The sequence below is a fragment of the Vicia villosa genome, linkage group LG4 (assembly GCF_029867415.1).
Source record: "Vicia villosa cultivar HV-30 ecotype Madison, WI linkage group LG4, Vvil1.0, whole genome shotgun sequence".
NCBI classification, from domain to species: domain Eukaryota; kingdom Viridiplantae; phylum Streptophyta; class Magnoliopsida; order Fabales; family Fabaceae; genus Vicia; species Vicia villosa.
The window spans coordinates 27,599,336-27,619,573 of NC_081183.1; the positions used below are offsets into that span (position 1 = coordinate 27,599,336).

The window sequence follows — 20,238 nt, forward strand, 5'->3', positions numbered from 1 at the left end:
AAAAATATCTGTTAGACCTTTAGACAGGAAGGGCGAAGAGACAATGTCTAAAGAAATCCAGAAATCCTCCTTCAAAGTCAATGATCTGAAGGAATCCCCACAGAGTAGTCATTAAGAAGATATCTTCAATACTCTCCACAAAAGACATAGTTCCCCGACAGAGTTTACATCTTCAACACGGTCGGTCCCCCGACACCTTGCTCTCCTCCAACATGGGTTATCAATATCTCTTATCCCCAGTCAGGGTACATCAAGCTACTGATCATCCCCAAGCAAAAAACATAAGTCCCCAGCTGAGCATCTTTAAGACAAGATCAGACAACAAAATTACAAGGACATGGAGATTTAGTTTCTCAATCAAGACAACATAAATCATATTCATACATCATAAATCATAAACATATTCATACATCGCATACATATTGAACTCACGCATAACATACAAAGCTTCTCATTTATTTTGAGGGACTCATTACATAACACATACATCATGACATTGCATAAAAATATTTCTATACCTATTGCAGAATACAGGTACAGACAAATGAACGAAATCTCCAACTTTCTAGGATCTAATTCAGCTACTACGAACAGTACTGACACGATCATCTTCCAAGATCTAATTCATCTACCACGAACGGTGGTGACACAATTATTTTCAAAGATATAATTCAGTTACTACGAATGATACTGACACGGTCAGATATCTAATTCCATCATCACGAAGGGTGTGGACACGATCAATTATCCTCCTCAGTCTAATTCAGTTACTACGAATGGTGCTGACACGACAAGAGAATCTTATTCTATCATCACGAATGGTATAGACACGATCATCTTTCCAAGATCTAATTCAGGTATCATGAACGGTACTGACACGATCAACTCTCAGAGATCTAATTCCATCATCACGAACGGTGTGGACACGATCAACTGCTTCTAAAGTTTAATTCGGTTACTAAGAATGGTGCTGACACGACAAGAGATCTAATTCTACCATCACGAACGGTATAGACACGATCATCTTTCCGAGATCTAATTCAGGTATTACGAACGGTACTGATACGATCAACTCTCAAAGATCTAATTCGTCTACTACGAACAGTAATGACACGATCAACACTCAAACAACTACTTCTCAAACACTTCAAACATAATCTAATGCATGACCTACTGGATGGCATATTTAAGCCCATCCCCATCATACACCTGGATGGCATCTTCAAGCCCATCTCCGACAAAGGTCCCTACTTCAGCAAGGGCAAATTTTTGGGTATTTTAGTGTTCAATCCTCTTCTACCTTCAGACTCCGACTGGCGCACAAACCACTCTACATCTTCAGATATAAGAAAATTTAACAGGGGCAGTTGTCATACCCCAAAATTTGCCCATATTGTTTCTCTTATACAAATTCAAATCAATACATAAAGCTCCAAGACACATTCTCCTATACAAGGCTCAGAAACTAGGGTTTGGTTTGTTCAGAGGAAAACCAGTGAATCAATGGCTCCAAGGCATCCTATATGGCTCAATATATATCACATTACCTCTCTGACAAGTATCAAGTCTCAGCTCAAAGGATTGATCACTCAAATGTTCAGAAGGTCAACAGTCGACTGGGTTGACCTAAAAGTCAACCGTGGGAAAAGTAAAGTCAAAACTCCTGATTTTTTGTCAAGATCCTCATATTGAAGTATCATTCACCATTTGATCAAGAATTGATCATGGTTCATCAAGGAAAGGTCAAAAATCAACAAATCAAAAAGTTTCTAAATTAGGGTTTATATAGGAGAAAGTCAACTAAACTTTGACCAGCCATAACTTTCACATGGAACATCAGAAATTTTCCATCCAAATCTCATCTTGAAGGAAATTCAATTCTCTACAATTTTGTCTCTCACATGACAAGTCTACAAATGCTCCAGTTGAGAGATATGGACCAAAATATTACAGGTCCTTTTCGAAAATCAACCAAAAGACATTTTTTTCAAAAGGACACACAAGAAGCATGGAAAATTATTTTGATATGAGACCAAAGACACTGGTTAGAATACTTCCATACCTCAAAAATTGAGAGAGATAGACCTTGTCAAAGTTGGACTATTTTGGAAGGAAAAATATGAAAGAATTGGAATATTTTTGCAAATGGGCCCAAGTTATCTTGATTCAATCTTGATCCACAAGTTACCCAAGGCCTAAAAATCATTTGCCACGAATTTATTTAAATTATTTGATTTATTATGAATTTTTATTCATATTAAAAGTGATTTTAATCAAAATAAATCATATAATTGAAAGAGATTTGATTTGAATTAATTTTTAACCAATGCCAATCATCATTAAACCATATATTCCATATAATTTCGTGTAAGAGGAGATTGAAAGAAAAAAGATTGGAAATTGGCCAAGTTTAGAAAGTGCATATTCAAGAATACAAATCAAATTTCCAAAAAAATTGAAATCAAATATTCAAGAAGATTTTGCCAAGTTTTGTTAACCTAAACTCTCTTCCTATATAAACATAACAAACACCAAGCCCTAGGGTCACGAGTTTGCAGCCAGAAAGAACCTAAACCAAGTGCAAAGTTGAAAGAAAATTCAAGTTCGACTTTGGAATTAAAAGAGGTTTCAGAGAGTTTCAGACATTGCAACACATTCCTGGGAGTTTCCTGAAGCTAATCAAGTCCTTGCACGCGATCAGAACCTCTGGAATTGTCTCCAATAAGCCACGGTTTGCACTCACTTTTCCTTGATCGATTCCGTTAATTCATGCATTCTCCATATGATTTGTTCACGTATTTATGTTTATAATGATGCATACAATGTTTCTGGATGGTTTAATTGAGAAATATATGCGTAACATGGATTTTGCCATGTTAGGGTTTGTGTTCTTGAAATTGGGATTATCCGTTTTAGCCCAAATTAGGTTTCGATTCTAGTGCAGGTGCGTTCGTGATGATGAAACGAGTGGGACTATGGTTTCACTTTTGATTTTATGGGCTTGTATGAGATCGTATTGTTTAACAGGTGTAGTAGGCATATGTTTTTACAGCTGATATGCATAAGCGCTGTAAAAGAAGAATATTGCAGGTTTCAGGGGAGAAGATGATGGTGTGTCAGTCACCCATTGGTCTATTTAAATTTGCGTGCTTTTTTACTTATTCCGCTGGCTTGTCATTTTATATTGTTTCGAAGGCATAGTAGTAGCGAATCAGCGAACCTGGCTAGATGGCAAGAGGCGTATATGTTTCACTCAAGGGTCGGGGGCTCGATCCTTGGCCCCTGTAAATCTTTTTTCCAATATTTCTCTTGTTGGATCACACGCATCCCAGCCTGGAAGGCATATCGTACGCCCTCATGCCAGGACCTCTGGATCTTTCCCCACTCAAGATCCAACGTATCACCCTGCGCAGGAACACCATGATCCTCATACAAGTGCCACATACAATCAAGCTAAGTTTTTTTTTTGTTTTAAATTTCTTTTTGTATTATATAAACTTTTTATTTTTATTTTTATTTTTTATTTACATATATGTATATTTGTTTCTCTTCACATTAATTCTAATAAAACCTTTTTTACTCAAATTTTTTTTTTACAAATAAATAAAAATTATATTTATTTATTTAAAATTAGTTTTTATTTACTTAAATTCTTTCTAAAATCATATTATTTTGTTTTAATTAATAAAAATTATGGGAATGCTTCTTGTTCGACTAAATTGTTTTCTTTCCTCGATTTAATTAATTAGGTTGCGAAACCAATAATTAATTAAATAGATTGTGTTGCTTTATCCAATTTACGCCCGAATCAGGGTTTATGAGAATTCGCCCTACACTAAAAACTATTTCTTTTTTGTGTGTCTTTTTCAGGGTTTATAGTCAACCATCTTCCGACCACGCGCCTATCAAAATCCAAAGCTAAGTATTAAATTTAATTTTTAAGTCTATTTTGTTTCCTTTTATTTTAGGGTTTACCCTTTAAATATGAACTCCGCATACACTCACATCTATTTTTCTGCCTCTGCCTTTGTCATTTTTCAGGGTTAACCCCGAGGCTTCATCCGACCGCCAACCATATTAGATCAAATTCAAAGCTAAGTGCCTATTTATTTATTCATTTTACTTTCTTTTACCCTCTTATTTTTAGGGTTAGCCATGTTCGCCTCCGAACCGATAATGCACTCACCCTATTTTTATTTTGCCATTTTTCCCACCTTTTCAGGGTTTGCCAATTGCCAAAGCCTCGAGTATCGGTAACCCTAAACCTTGATCTTAATTATTACTTGTGTTAGACCTATAATATTATTATCCCGCTGGTTTCATCTCCCCTTTCCTCCGCTGGTTTCTTTTTCCCCTTCCCCGTATTTAATTGTTAATATTAATTGTTGTGGTTAGTAATTCTAGGGAGTGCAAGCCTGCAATCAACTTAGAATAATTAATTATAAGATAAATTTCTGAATCAAATCACGTGATTGTTGCACACACGCACACTTTTGGGGTAACCTCTTTGCTGCCTGTTGCCTGTTGCCTTTGTTGCCTTGTGTTTTTGCAGAATAGCCATGTCCCTCGAATACGAGGATACCTCAACCATGTTGCCTTGATTAAAGATCATGGGTCCCTAATGATGCTGCCTTCGATACACTAAACATGATCTCGACCCTCGGAAGTTGCCTACGAAAGGGCTGAGGTATCCTCTGGCTGCCTACGAAAAGGCTATTCTGGCTCTTCCCTTAGACTACCTGCCTGTCTATGGAATGAAACAGTCTTATGGCGAACGAACTCTCGATGACCCTTCAACCTCCAAATGAAAGGCTTTCTGCCCTCTTATGGCATGGATAGGCCCTTTCACCCTGAAAGGCTAAAAGGACTGATTTTCTACATTACTAAGGTAATTTCCCTTAATTGCTTTGCCTTGCTCTAAAAACTTTTTTCATATTATTTCTCATAAACCTTCAAAATGGCTACGCTCATTTACAAGCTAAAGTCCATATTCTTTTCTTCTACATTTCTGAAAACAAAGAGAAAAGCAATTAAGAGCCCATGGAAAACCATGGATGCAAAGGGTGCCTTACACCTTCCCTTTGCATAATTACCCCCCGAACTCAGTTTTTTTATTTAAAAGGTTTTTCCTGTTCTTTTAGCCTTTCTGATTTAATTTGGATAAAATAAAAGTCGGTGGCGACTCATGCTTAACCGCGACATTTCGATATAAAAGTCAGTTCACCGTATTACAAGTTGCATAAGCAAAGGTAAATTTGGAACAAGCTACCCTAAGCACCAGGTAATTGGAAGTTAAGACCAAGGAATTTTGGCGGTCTTCTAGATGACACTGCATGGACTCGTGTGAAGCATAATTTGAAGTGTCATCGCAGAAAGGGATATTGTAGAAGGAAATATTGAATGGTAAGTAATTCGAGAAGCTGATCGAATCAGTAGCGTGTGTTGAGAAAGGGTGAGCATATCAAACATTGAACGAAGCATATCCGATAAGAGCGGATTTAAAGGGTTTCTAAAGTCGCAGAAGTCTAGTATAGAACAGTGAAGGTCTAGGACCTTGGAAAGGGCTTGTACTAGATATGTCAAGACAAAGTATGTAAAGAGATGTGTGCGTGAGGATTAGGGTTCTGATCAAGGACACTGGGGCACCAATGTTTCGGTGGGTTGTGTCTTTGGATGGAACAACTTTCGGACGAAATTGTATGATCTGCCCAAAGGATAAGGCACGAAGAGCTGGTTGTCAAGGTGATCGAAAAGAATTCGAGGACGAATTCTATTTAAGGGGGGAGAATGTAATATCCCACATTGTGTGAGCATGATTATTTATATGCATTATAAGTGACTAAGATGGTGAGTGGATTAGTTAGAACGAAAAGGAATTGGTTGAAAATTAATCAAGTGGCAAGCTTGTAATATTAGCCTAGTTGAGGGGCACTTTGGACATTAAATAAGGTTGCATGGACCTAAGACTTGGTAGGTAGAGGGCTTATGATTCCTAGTCAGAATTTTGGAAGAATGCAAGAGGAAGAAAAGGGAAAAGATTCAAGTTTCGTATGTCAAGCTCCATTTTCGTAACAATGGTGCAGCTCCCACTAAAAAGGTAATATATCTCTGCTCGTAACTCCGATTGAGATGAATTAGGACTTTTCGGAAAGCTGACGAAATTCTCTTTGATTTGGATATAAGGTTTGCGTTCGTAGGTGCTGTATTGTTGGAATTAAACGAGTTTAAATTTGAGTGATCCAAGCTGAATGTGTGTAAAGTGCAGCTACGGATTTGTTGAAGAAGAAGGTGAATCTTTGAACAAGTTAAGAGTTCAATGGATGCATAATCATCATCTCAACCTCCATTTTAGAAAGGTGAGTTCCATTAGATTAGAAACCTTGGGTAGGAATTTGGGGAAGATTGCATGTTAAGGGTTTAAATGAGTTAATGTGATGCATGGTTGATTTAATGACGAGATTATGTTTTATGAAGATAATATGTACATTGGATCATTGTTGCATGTTAGAAATTCCTTGGAAATTATATATGTAATGCTGGAAATCAATTAAAAGTATTTGGGCTGGTTTAGAACCCTTAAAATGCAAAAAAAAAACGGATTCTGCTACAGGGTAATCAGTTACTGGCTTCTGAGTAACCGGTTACTCTATTGAAAAAATGCGTTGCTGGGCATTTTGTATGCCAGTAACCGGTTACTGGCTTCTGGGTAACCAGTTACCCTGGGTGTAAATGGAAAATTTTGCAAACTTTAAAAATTCATAACTTTCGCCTCGGGTATCGGAATTGCGCAAAGTTTATTATCGTTGGAAAGCTAGTTAGATGTAATATCTAATAAAATTGGTCCCTAAACCAAGATGTTTGATTTAAGAATATAAGAATCCTTCTTAGTGAGACTTGTCTATCGAGTATTTGTACATACTAATGTTTTATATGATCATGGGTGTGTTGATTTTGTAACATGTGAGTTATGCATAGTTAGGCTGAATTAATCTCATTGCACTTAATTGCTACGTTAGGCTTAAATGTGAATGCTATGTTGTGATGAGATATGAATATCTTGTTAATGCCCATTGTTTCAGTTAAACAATTGGGATTGTGTGCTTATGTGATTTGGCGCTTGATATGTGTGTATGCTTGAATCGAAACGGGCCGGGGGCTAGGTTGCTTTATGTCCCGGGCTTTGTGATTAATGGGACAACCTCGATCGTGTGATCTTATGCTCACACCTGAGCTACCGTTGTAGTGTGCTTGTGAGGGTCTTGAGGCATTTCCCACTTGGCGTTAACACACTTGCGTGCTCGATATGGTGGCGTTAAACGGCTTAGTAGGCCTACGCATTACAGGTAAACCATCTCTAGTGATGCCATGTAGGCTACATCACCGGGCTTTCGTCCAATGGGCCCATGTGTCAAGATGGCGTATTGTACTAGGCGTTAACACACGTGCGTGAAGATGGTTAATGGGACTATGACGCCAATTAGGCTAAGGTCATCTCGCGGCCATTTAGGCTTGTGTGAACCCGTCTAATCATCTTGCAGTGTGCTTGTACAAGTCTCTTGACAATAGAAATGAGCGTGACTCATCGAGGGTGTGTTTTTATAACCTAATCGAGGCGTTAACACGTTTCTAGATTCCCCGTATATGGATGCGGGTTTGCATACTTGTTTGCATTGATTGAGGACAGCTTCCAAGAGCAGAAAGCCAGTTAAACCCGAAAGACCTGACTTCGAGGGTCGCGCCCGACAGGAGGCAGGCAGGTAAACCCGAAAGACCTTTTCTGGAGGAAAATGGTACTCATGATTGTTTGTTGATCCCATTGGTAAGTCAAGGGACTTCCAATGTGGATCGTATCCTTGTTGTGTGTTTGCACTTGGCCGTAAGGATAAACCCCGAATCAATGGTGGATTCGGTTTGTTAATGCATGTACCCTGTAGAACCGAGTGAACCCGTAAGATAGGGGAACTCATTGAAATTTAGTAATCTCACCCCAATCAACTTATCTTTTTCAGGTGCAGTTTAGTAGTGGTTGGTCAGTAGCAGGTTTGGCTAGAAGACTTTGAAGTGGTGATGGCTCAAAGATCATGTTGGTTTTGTTATTCCGCTGTGCAAGATCCATAGAAGACTCTTGTATTATGCTTCTTAGTAGAATTTCCATGTTGTATTCAATGTAGATCTTCTTTTATATTTGGCTTTTGTATGTACTCAATATCAATTTTAACGTTTCATGCATAATATACTAGTCAGTTATGTATGGGGTGTTACAAAAATAAAAGTCTTGGGTATGTCTAACTTATAATTCATTACTTTTAGTCTTAAAATTTTACTTAACTTTTTGTGGAAAAATGAAAATTAATTATTTAATTATTGAATTTATTTTTTTAAACACAAAAAAAAAGGGTTCAAGACATTTTACATACTTTTTTTTCGTTTTTTTGATGAAAATATTTAAATAATTAAATATAAATTTAAAATATACAAAAGACTCTAAAAATTTAGATAAACATTAAATGTTAATTATTTTAAGATTATAAATATCTTTATACCATTTTAAAAATATATATATTATTATATTAAAATAAAAGTCTTGGGTATGTTTAACTTATAATTCATTACTTTTAATCTTAAAATTATACTTAAGTTTTTGTGGAAAAATGAAAATTAATTATTTAATTATTGAATTTATTTTTTTGAACACAAAAAAAAAGGGTTCGGGACATTTTACATACTTTTTTTTCCTTTTTTTGATGAAAATATTTAAATAATTAAATATAAATTTAAAATATATAAAAGACTCTAAAAATTTATATAAACTTTAAATGTTAATTATTATAAGATTATAAATATTTTTATACCATTTTAAAAATATATATTTTTTGCACTGTTAATCTTATATAAATAAAAAAATTTATTTATCTAGAATCAGTTCAACCAGAAAGAGTCGAACCCAGCCTAATCTTAAAATCTTGAATCTGTAGGTACACCAGCTTGATTTAACACAAATAATACATATATGTTGAACTATTTTATTATTCCATTTTTATTGCAATTATAATTTATCTTTCACATTCAAAATAATCATACATTTTAAATTTGGTGAAGTGAAAAAAATGATTTAAAATGAATTTTGTATATTTGAGAATTGGAATGTGTGTTTGTACAATAAAAACTAAATATTTAGATAATAAGTGCTATTAAAAATGAAACATTCTGACTTTTTTGATTGAATAAAGAAAAATAGGAAAATTATTTCAAATAAAGTTATTAAGAAAGAAAAACAAAAGTAAAGAAAAAGTATATTATTAATAATTAATTTTTCAAAATATATATTAAAACAAAAATGTATTCAATTAATATTATTGGCCTTACCAATCGTTAGTTGGTCCTAGGGCTGGCAATGAACCAAACTAACTCGAAAATAGTTTGAAATTCGATTTGAAAATTAAATCGTTGAACTAGGTTCATGAACCAAATGAGCTGAATATGAGCTAAAAACTAAGTTCATTAACTAAATGAGCTGAACTTGAACTATACATAGTTCGACTCGTTAGGTTCATGAGTCAACTCGATTATATATGAGATAGATTATATTGTCTTTAAGAGTGGGTTTGAAGATTTGCTCTAAATCTTATAATTATATTTTATTTTAATCTAACGGTTATAATTGATAATTTATATTCTCAAGTTAGAAAAATATTTCTACGAATAATTATACAAATAAAATTAACACCGTATAAATTCCAATCTTATAACTTTTATTTTATTTCTATATTTTTTATTTAAAAAATATTAATTTAAAATGTCAAATAAATATATAAAAAAAGTAGACTTTAAAAAATTACTTTTAAGTCTATGAAATAAGTGAGTTGAGCATAACAAGAGTAATCTAACGAGTTGAACCGAGATACTCGTGAACTTCTAACAAGTCGAGTTTGAGCTGAAAAAAAGTTAGTGATAAACTCGAACTCGAACTCAAACTCGGCCAATTCTTAACGAGTCGAGTTTGAGCTGAAAAAAATGTTCGTCTTAAACTCGAACTCGAACTCGGCCAATTCTTAACGAGTCAAACTGAGCTGAGGCGAGTTCGACTCGACTCGACTCATTTCCAGTTAGTTGGTCCAGTGGTGATTGACGCTAGACTTGGTAGGGAGAACCACGGTTCGATCCCCCACAACTGCGATCGGGAGGGGGATGGAACCACTTGATTTCAGAACTCGCCCCCGAACCAGACTAAACTGGTGGTATAAAGCCAAAAAAAATCATTGGCCTAATATATTTTATCTTGATTAAATTATTATATTATTTCATTAGCTTTTGAATATTGGTCTATAAATAAGCAATATAAATAAGCAATATACTAAACTCTAATATATCATAATTAAGCATCACTAAAAGAGAATGTCAAAAATGATTAACATATTGATATTGGCTCTGTGTTTGGTGACCATGAGTACTTGCCACAAAGATCATGATATCCAGAGTGGGTTGAGAAAAGAAGATTTAGAATTGGAGAGACAACTAAACATTCTTAACAAGCCTCCTTTAAAGAGTATTGATGTATTTATGTTTAATTTACTAGTGCTTTAAGGTTGTCTAATTTGATTTATCTTTCTAATTTTCTTTATTTCATTTTGGTGGTTTTCATAGAGAAAGTCAGGATACATAGTTGATTGTGTTGACATTAACAAACAACCAGCTTTTGATCATCCTTTATTAAAAAATCATAAATTACAGGTAAAATAATTTAATATGTATTATTTTAATCTATTTTTTTTACTAATACAACTTATTTCAATGATTATTTTATTTTTTATTTTTGGTGATAGAAAAAACCTGTTTAGTCAGACTATAGCTTGCAAACGTTCTTGTTTCGTGAAGTGCTAAGTTGGAAATTGTGGACGTATGTCTAGGTGGGACTTATGAGTGATCATGATATCCTGGTCAGCACATTAAGCGACTATCCTTTTAATATTGGCGACCAGTGATGGAATCGGTGAAGTGTACCTTGGAGTAGCTTGAGGTGTGACATCCTTGGAAGAGTGTATGTTGATGTTTTGAGTGAAGGGGTGTCAATCTTAGTAAAACAAAGACGCTTTGATTTTGATAAATGCATAGGAGTATATAAGAGAGATATTTGAAGTGTAAAGTGAAATTTTTTGCATTGTGACTGCACTCTGACCGTTAGAAGCACTGCAATGAAGGATACAACCGAGGAAGTCAGTTTAGTGTCAAATTTAGGAGTGAAAAAGGCATTAGATGACTATGTGTGAACAAGTGTGACTACGGGAGGATTTTTATACCAGTAAGAGGCATGAGTTATCAGATGTGTTATCACACCAAGATAATGAAGTTGCATGGTTGGGAAGAAACAATGTAACTGACAGAGTTATCATGATCAGCAGTGCGTTTATGAAGGGTTCGTTATACCAGTTAAGTAACAAGACTTGTTGTAAGGGAAGACATAACAGTTATGCGCTGTGGAAATCAATGGTGAGAGACGAATCTCTAAGTCAACGAGTATTTGGCTTTCAACGTTAAGGAACCATAGTGTGTGACTAAAGACATGTTGAATGGACCTGACCCAGAATGGAAGAGTAAGTAGAGACTTGATTCTGGAGAATGCGCAACCTCAAAGAGTAGTCGATGATGGGTGGTATGTGAAGTTCCGACCCGTGTTGTAATTGGATGGCTACAAATAAGGAATTATGATGTATTAATGGGAACTAAGTGAACTATGGATGTAGCGTGACTCAGAAGATTTTGGGACATATGTGATTGGTTGAAATCAGAGTAGCGCAACGGATAAAGGAAGAACCAGATATGCCTGGGGTAGGAACGGGCGGACTAATTGTAGGATCTTATTTTGGTATGGAAGTATCTTCCTAAGAGAAACTCGTCGAAGCAGCGTCTCGTTCATTTCAGCCTCTTTCGTGGATCCACCATAATCTCGAGAAGTGTTGTCAATGAGTCAGATTAGGAAGAGACCTTGTCGATGATGTGTGGTCCGATGTTCGTAGAGCATCAATTGAGCTTATAAGCGCCAAGGATTGGACAGAGTATCGCGATTACTGAAATGCTGAAGGCAAGTGAAGGATTTCAATGAGTGCAAATTCTTCTTGGTTATGTTTTATGCATTTATGAGCATGTATGAAGATTTGAATCGTGGTTACAGGTTAATCGTTGGAGTTCACCTTGTGGGTGAAACCTCATGCGAAGTTGTTGGACATCAAGGCTATGGTTGTGGAATGCTAGACCATCGTAGATGGTGGTGATGATTGATACGCCTAGGTCTGAGGTGAGAATTAAGTAAGGGGATTCAGTTGCATAAGCAAACGTAAATCTGGAACAAGCTACCCTAAGCACCAAGTAATTGGAAGTTAAGACCAAGGAATTTTGGCGGTCTTCTGGATGACACTGCATGGACTCGTGTGAAGCGTAATTTGAAGTGTCATCGCAGGAAGGGATATTGTAGAAGGAAATCTTGAATGGTAAGTAATTTGAGAAGCTGATCGAATCAGTAGTGTGTGATGAGAAAGGGTGAGCATATCAAAGATTGAACGAAGCATATCCGATAAGAGCGGATTTAAAGGGTTTCTAAAGTCGCAGAAGTCTAGTATAGAATAGTGAAGGTCTAGGACCTTGGAAAGGGCTTGTACTAGATATGTCAAGACAAAGTATGTAAAGAGATGTGTGTGTGAGAATTAGGGTTCTGATCAAGGACACTGGGGCACCAGTGTTTCGGTGGGTTGTGTCTTTGGATGGAACAACTTTCGGATTAAATTGTATGATCTGCCCAAAGGAGAAGGCACAAAGTTGTGGTTATCATGGTGATCGAAAAGAATTCGAGGAAGAATTCTATTTAAGGGGGGAGAATGTAATATCCCACATTGTGTAAGCATGATTATTTATATGCATTATAAGTGACTAAGATGGTGAGTGGATTAGTTAGATCCAAAAGGAATTGGTTGAAAATTAATCAAGTGGCAAGCTTGTAATATTAGCCTAGTTGAGGGGCACTTTGGACATTAAATAAGGTTGCATGGACCTAAGACTTGGTAGGTAGAGGGCTTATAATTCCAAGTCAGAATTTTGGAAGAATGCAAGGGGAAGAAAAGGGAAAAGATTCAAGTTTATTATGTCAAGTTCCATTTTCGCAACAATGGTGCAGCTCCCACTAAAAAGGTAATATATCTCTGCTCGTATCTCCAATTGAGACGAATTAGGACTTTTCGGAAAGCTGACGAAATTCTATTCGATTGAGATAGATGGTTTGCGTTCGTAGGTGCTGTATTGTTGGAGTTAAACGAGTTTAAAGTTGAGTGATCCAAGCTGAATGTGTGTAAAGTGCAACTACGGATTTGTTGAAGAAAAAGGTGAATCTTTGAACAAGTTAAGAGTTCAATGGATGAATGATCATCATCTCAACCTCCATTTTAGAAAGGTGAGTTTCATTAGATTAGAAACCTTGGGTAGGAATTTGGGGAAGGTTGCATGTTAAGGGTTTAAATGGGTTAATGTGATGCATGCTTAATTTAATGACGAGATTATGTTTTATGAAGATAATATGTACATTGGATCATTGTTGCATGTTAGAAATTCGTTGGAAATTATATATGTAATGCTGGAAATTAATTAAAAGTATTTGGGACTGGTTTAGAACCCTTAAAATGCAAAAAAAACTGATTCTGCTACAGGGTAATCGGTTACTGGCTTCTGAGTAACCGGTTACTCTATTGAAAAAATGCGTTGCTGGGCATTTTGTATGCCAGTAACCGGTTACTGGCTTCTGGGTAACCGGTTACCCTGGGTGTAAATGGAAAATTTTGCAAACTTTAAAAATTCATAACTTTCGCCTCGGGTATCGAAATTGCGCAAAGTTTATATCGTTGGAAAGCTAGTTAGATGTAATATCTAATAAAATTGGTCCCTAAACCAAAATGTTTGATTTAAGAATATAAGAATCCTTCTTAGTGAGACTTGTCTATCGAGTATTTGTACATACTAATGTTTTATATGATCATGGGTGTGTTGATTTTGTAACATGTGAGTTATGCATAGTTAGGCTGAATTAATCTCATTGCACTTAATTGCTATGTTATGCTTAAATGTGAATGATATGTTGTGATGAGATATGAATATCTTGTTAATGCCCGTTGTTTCGGTTAAACAATTGGGATTGTGTGCTTGTGTGATTTGGCGCTTGATATGTGTCTATGCTTGAAGCGAAACGGGTCGGGGGCTAGGTTGCGCTATGTCCCGGGCTTTGTCATCAATGAGACAGCCCCGATCGTGTGATCTTAGGCTCACACCTGAGCTACCGTTGCAGTGTGATTGTGAGGGTCTTGAGGCATTCCCCACTTGGTGTTAACACACTTGCATACTCGATATGGTGGCGTTATGCGGATAAGTAGGCCTACGCATAACAGGTAATCCATCTCTAGTGATGTCATGTAAGCTACATCAATAGGATTTCGCCCGATGGGCCCATGTGTCAGGATGGCGTATTGTACTAGGCGTTAACACACGTGCGTGAAGATGGTTAATGGGACTATGACGCTAATTAGGCTAAGGTCATCTCGCGGCCATTTAGGCTTGTGCGAACCCGTCTAATCATCTTGCAGTGTGCTTGTACAAGTCTCTTGACAATAGACATGGGCGTGACTCATCGAGGGTGTGTTTTTATAGCCTAGTCGAGGTGTTAATGCGTTTCTGGATTCCCCGTATATGGATGCGGGTTTGCATACTTGTTTGCATTGATTGAGGATAGCTTCCGAGAGTAGAAAGGCAGTTAAACCCAGAAGACCTGACCTCGAGGGTCGCGCCCGACAGGAGGCAAGCAGGTAAACCCGAAAGACCTTTTCTGGAGGAAACTGTTACTCATGATTGTTTGTTGATCCCATTGGTTAGTGAAGGGACTTCCAATGTGGATCGTATCCTTGTTGTGTGTTTGCAGTTGGCCGTAAGGATAAACCCCGAATCAATAGTGGATTCGGTTTGTTAATGTACGTACCCTGTAAAACCGAGTGAACCCGTAAGATAGGGGAACTCGTTGAGATTTAGTAATCTCACCCCAATCAACTTACCTTTTTCATGTGCAGTTTAGTAATGGTTGGTCAGTAGCAGGTTTGGCTAGAAGACTTTGAAGTGGTGATGGCTCAAAGATCATGTTGGTTTTGCTATTCCGCTGTGCAAGATCCATAGAAGACTCTTGTATTATGCTTCTTAGTAGAATTTCCATGTTGTATTCTATGTAGATCTTCTTTTATATTTGACTTTTGTATGTACTCAATATCAATTTTAACGTTTCATGCATAATATACTAGTCAGTTATGTATGGGGTGTTACAAAAATAAAAGTCTTGGGTATGTCTAACTTATAATTCATTACTTTTAGTCTTAAAACTTTACTTAACTTTTTGTGGAAAAATGAAAATTAATTATTTAATTATTGAATTTATTTTTTTGAACACAAAAAAAAAGGGTTCGGGACATTTTACATACTTTGTTTTTTTCGTTTTTTTGATGAAAATATTTAAATAATTAAATATAAATTTAAAATATACAAAAGACTCTAAAAATTTAGATAAACTTTAAATGTTAATTATTATAAGATTATAAATATCTTTATACCATTTTAAAAATATATACATTATTATATTAAAATAAAAGTCTTGGGTATGTTTAACTTATAATTCATTACTTTTAGTCTTAAAATATACTTAAGTTTTTGTGGAAAAATGAAAATTAATTATTTAATTATTGAATTTATTTTTTTGAACACAAAAAAAAAAGGGTTCGGGACATTTTACATACTTTTTTTTTCCTTTTTTTGATGAAAATATTTAAATAATTAAATATAAATTTAAAATATATAAAAGACTCTAAAAATTTATATAAACTTTAAATGTTAATTATCAAAAGATTATAAATATTTTTATACCATTTTAAAAATATATATTTTTTGCACTGTTAATCTTATATAAATAAAAAAATTTATTTATCTAGAATCAGTTCAACCAAAAAGAGTCCAACCCAGCCTAATCTTAAAATCTTGAATCCGTAGGTACACCAGCTTGATTTAACACAAATAATACATATATGTTGAACTATTCTATTATTCCATTTTTATTGCAATTATAATTTATCTTTCACATTCAAAATAATCATACATTTTAAATTTGGTGAAATGAAAAAAAATGATTTAAAATGAATTTTGTATATTTGAGAATTGGAATGTGTGTTTGTACAATAAAAACTAAATATTTAGATAATAAGTGCTATTAAAAATGAAACATTCTGACTTTTTTGATTGAATAAAGAAAAATAGGAAAATTATTTCAAATAAAGTTATTAAGAAAGAAAAACAAAAATAAAGAAAAAGTATATAATAATTAATTTTTCAAAATATATATTAAAACAAAAATGTATTCAATTAATATTATTGGCCTTACCAATCGTTAGTTGGTCCAATGGTGATTGACGCTAGATTTGGTAGGGAGAACGACAGTTCGATCCCCCGCAACTGCGATCTGGAAGGGGATGGAACCACTTGATTCCAGAACTCGCTCCCGAACCAGACTAAATCGGTGGTATAAAGTCAAAAAAAAATCATTGGCCTAATATATTTTATCTTGATTAAATTATTATATTATTTCATTAGCTTTTGAATATTGGTCTATAAATAAGCAATATACTAAACTCTAATATATCATAATTAAGCATCACTAAAAGAGAATGTCAAAAATGATTAACATATTGATGTTGGCTCTGTGTTTGGTGACCATGAGTACTTGCCACAAAGATCATGATATCCAGAGTGGGTTGAGAAAAGAAGATTTAGAATTGGAGAGACAACTAAACATTCTTAACAAGCCTCCTTTAAAGAGTATTCATGTATTTATGCTTAATTTATTGGTGCTTTAAGGTTGTCTAATTTGATTTATCTTTCTAATTTTCTTTATTTCATTCTGGTGGTTTTCATAGACAAAGTCAGGATACATAGTTGATTGTGTTGACATTAACAAACAACCAGCTTTTGATCATCCTTTATTAAAAAATCATAAATTACAGGTAAAATAATTTAATATGTATTATTTTAATCTATTTTTTTACTAATACAACTTATTTCAATGATTATTTTATTTTTTTATTTTTGGTGATAGAAAAAACCTGTTTTTGAAAGCAATATTACTGAAACAAGAGTTCAAAATTCATCAATCAAGCCTACACTCATACTTGAGAAATTTAGTTGTCCTAAAGGAACTGTTCCTATTCGGAGGACAACCAAAAATGATTTAATTCAACAAAAAAAGTTATTCAATGCTCATAATCTAACTCAAAATGGTGGCATAAATCATGTAAGTTTTATCATATAATAAATTCAAATTTCAATTTCTTAAATTATTTATATAATTAACATATATTACTTTTTTATTAATATTTGAATTTATTAAAATTTAGTTTTCTCGCGTGTATATGACAAAACTGCTTTCTCCTTACTATGGGGTTATTGGAACTACTAGTGTTTGGAATCCAAAAGTTTATAAAGGTCAAACAAGTTCAGGTAACTTATATGTCCAAAGGGGAGAAGGAGACAATATAAACAAAATCACAGTTGGATGGCATGTGAGTTTTAATTTATTCTATAATTTCAATTTTATTTTAGTCTAAACACATGCATGAATACATAACTATAAATTTGATATTGAAATGAATTAATTATTTTCTAATTCATCTCTTAATTGATGTTAGGTGTCTCCAGAATTTTATAATGACGATCAAACTCATTTATATTCGTTCTGGGCGGTAAGTAAAAATTTATATATTATTTAATATTTAGTTATTTATTAGTATATAAATTATTTTACATGAGTGGCAAATTCTATACCATAAAAAATATTTAAGCATCATATCTTCAACCAATTATATAATACCATTTCATTTATTATATATTATTATTTATAAATTTTAGATGTTCTTAATACATTTTTTAACTCTCCTTTCTCATAAAGTTGTCATGAATACTTTTGTTTTTTTATTAATATTTTTCTTATATTTCTCTGAATCTAAAGTTATATATGATTTTGTTTGTAAATATAACATGAAATTTAAAAACTACAGTCAGGAAAGAATGGATGCTTTAATATGTTTTGCAAAGGTTTCGTTCAAGTTGACAGATCACATACCTTTGGTGCACCTATCACTAAAACATCTACCTACGACGGAGAGATGGTGAACCTACCACTTAGAATTTCTCAGGTCATCTCTTTAAATAAAATTTCAATTTAATTAAAACATTTAAATTAATTTGTATCATAAAATATTTTTAAATTGTAATGATACAAAATGATGATGTTCAAAGTGATGTTATATAAAATATTATAGACTATTACGGCCTGATTTATAAGAAAGATTATCTTTTTAAATTCATTGAATAATGAATGTATCTAGTCTATATAAATGATCAGATACATTAATTATTCTATGAACGTAAAGAAAGAATCTTTGTTTATAAATAAGCCTGGAAGGAGTATATATTAACTTAAATTAAATTAAATTCTTTCAATTAAGTCATAAATATTTGAATATTTATAACACTAATAGTAAAATTATCAAATTTTATGGTGTTCAGGATAATAAAGGCAATTGGTGGATAAAAGTGATTGACAAGGATATTGGATATTTTCCTGCTGCTTTATTCTCATCATTGGACGGTGCTGAAGAAATAGGATGGGGAGGATATACAGTAACTCCTACGGGTACTGATAGTCCTGCAATGGGTTCTGGCCATATACCAGATACTCACCCTCTTCATGCAGCTTATTTTATATTTGTTCAACAAGTGAATATAGTTGGAAATGGTTATGATCCTGAAACATATGCAGTAGAAACTTACAATGATGCTCCTAATTGCTATGGAGCTACAAACTATGCACATAATGGAAAACTTTATGGGTATTCTCTTCAATTTGGAGGACCAGGTGGTAATTGTAGAACTTAATTATGATGAATACCTTTTAATTATATATAATAAAGATTTTTAATGATCCGTGAACAAATATAATTTGCATTTTTTTAATAAGTACATTAACAAATATTATATTTTTAATGTTTTTAAAGGGGTTTTCTCGGTCTAATAATATAAAGTATTATTCCTTAATTAATAAAGGATAAAAATATGGAATCCCATACTTTATAACCTTATTCAAATTAAAAGTATGAAATTTTATTTGGTAAAATAATCTTATTTTGAATTGACAGTTCAAATTAAAAACAAACATGAATTTTATTTATTCATTAACCGTTAGAATTGAGTTTGTTGCAGACGGGAAAAAATACAGAGTCGCCGCTATATTTTTTTCATTCTTAAGAAACATGAGAAATAATGATAAATCTTAAAATAAGGGATAAGACAGTCATCGCAATCGAATAAGTGTTTGGGAGTCAGTTAAGTGAGGGGGAGGTGTTAGGAACCCCTCACTTCCCTCTATTCAAGAGGAATATTTCATGCCTTTATTTATTTTATTTATTTAAATATAAATTATTTACAAAAATAAAAAAGAATGAAAATGTTAGTATTTTGTTAGTAAGCTCGACAGAGTTTCAGAACTATGTGCCTACGTATTCTTAGGGTCTGTTTGTTAAAAATAGCGGTTGACTGATTAGCTAGCTGATAGCTTATAGCTTATGACTGATGGCTGATGACTGATGGCTGATGACTGATGGCTGATGACTGATGACTTATAGCTTATAGCGGATGGTTGAGACTAATAGCTTATAAGCTAATTGAAGTGTTTGGTAAAATTAGCGGTTCAAATAACTTATAAATGTAAAATGACATAAAAGATATTTAATATATATTTATTTTATTTTAAATTAAAATAAATTACAAGGGTTTAAAATGAATTTTAATTAAAATAATAAGGATAAAAAAGGGAGAAAAAATGATAAGCTATAAGACATAAGCTAAAACGCTATTTGAAATAGCGTCTGGAAAATAAGCTATAAGCTAGTAAAATAAGCTATAAGCTCGTGATGAAAAGACCGTTACCAAACGGGTCTAAACTATCATATGAACTTATAAGACATAAGTTATAAGCTCGAAAACTTGACTTACCAAACAGAGCCTTACTGTACAATGAGGAAGTTAGAGCCTTCTAGTCCGACTCTAAGATTTTTTATTGGTCGCTTTTAGTTTATGAAAAGAGTTGTCTTGAAATAGATTTAGTCATGGCCCACATGT

General features: G+C 33.8%; 1 protein-coding gene across 1 annotated transcript; it reads left to right on the forward strand.

The window, feature by feature from the left end:
- The first annotated feature begins 16,726 nt into the window (after window positions 1-16,726).
- LOC131598995 (protein neprosin-like) lies at window positions 16,727-19,043 on the forward strand. Its single transcript, XM_058871519.1, has 7 exons — window positions 16,727-16,889; window positions 16,980-17,066; window positions 17,159-17,353; window positions 17,457-17,621; window positions 17,748-17,801; window positions 18,117-18,254; window positions 18,628-19,043. The coding sequence occupies exons 1-7, from the start codon at window positions 16,731-16,733 to the stop codon at window positions 18,994-18,996; spliced, it is 1,167 nt and encodes a 388-aa protein (XP_058727502.1). The 5' UTR covers window positions 16,727-16,730; the 3' UTR covers window positions 18,997-19,043.
- Window positions 19,044-20,238: the final 1,195 nt, after the last annotated feature.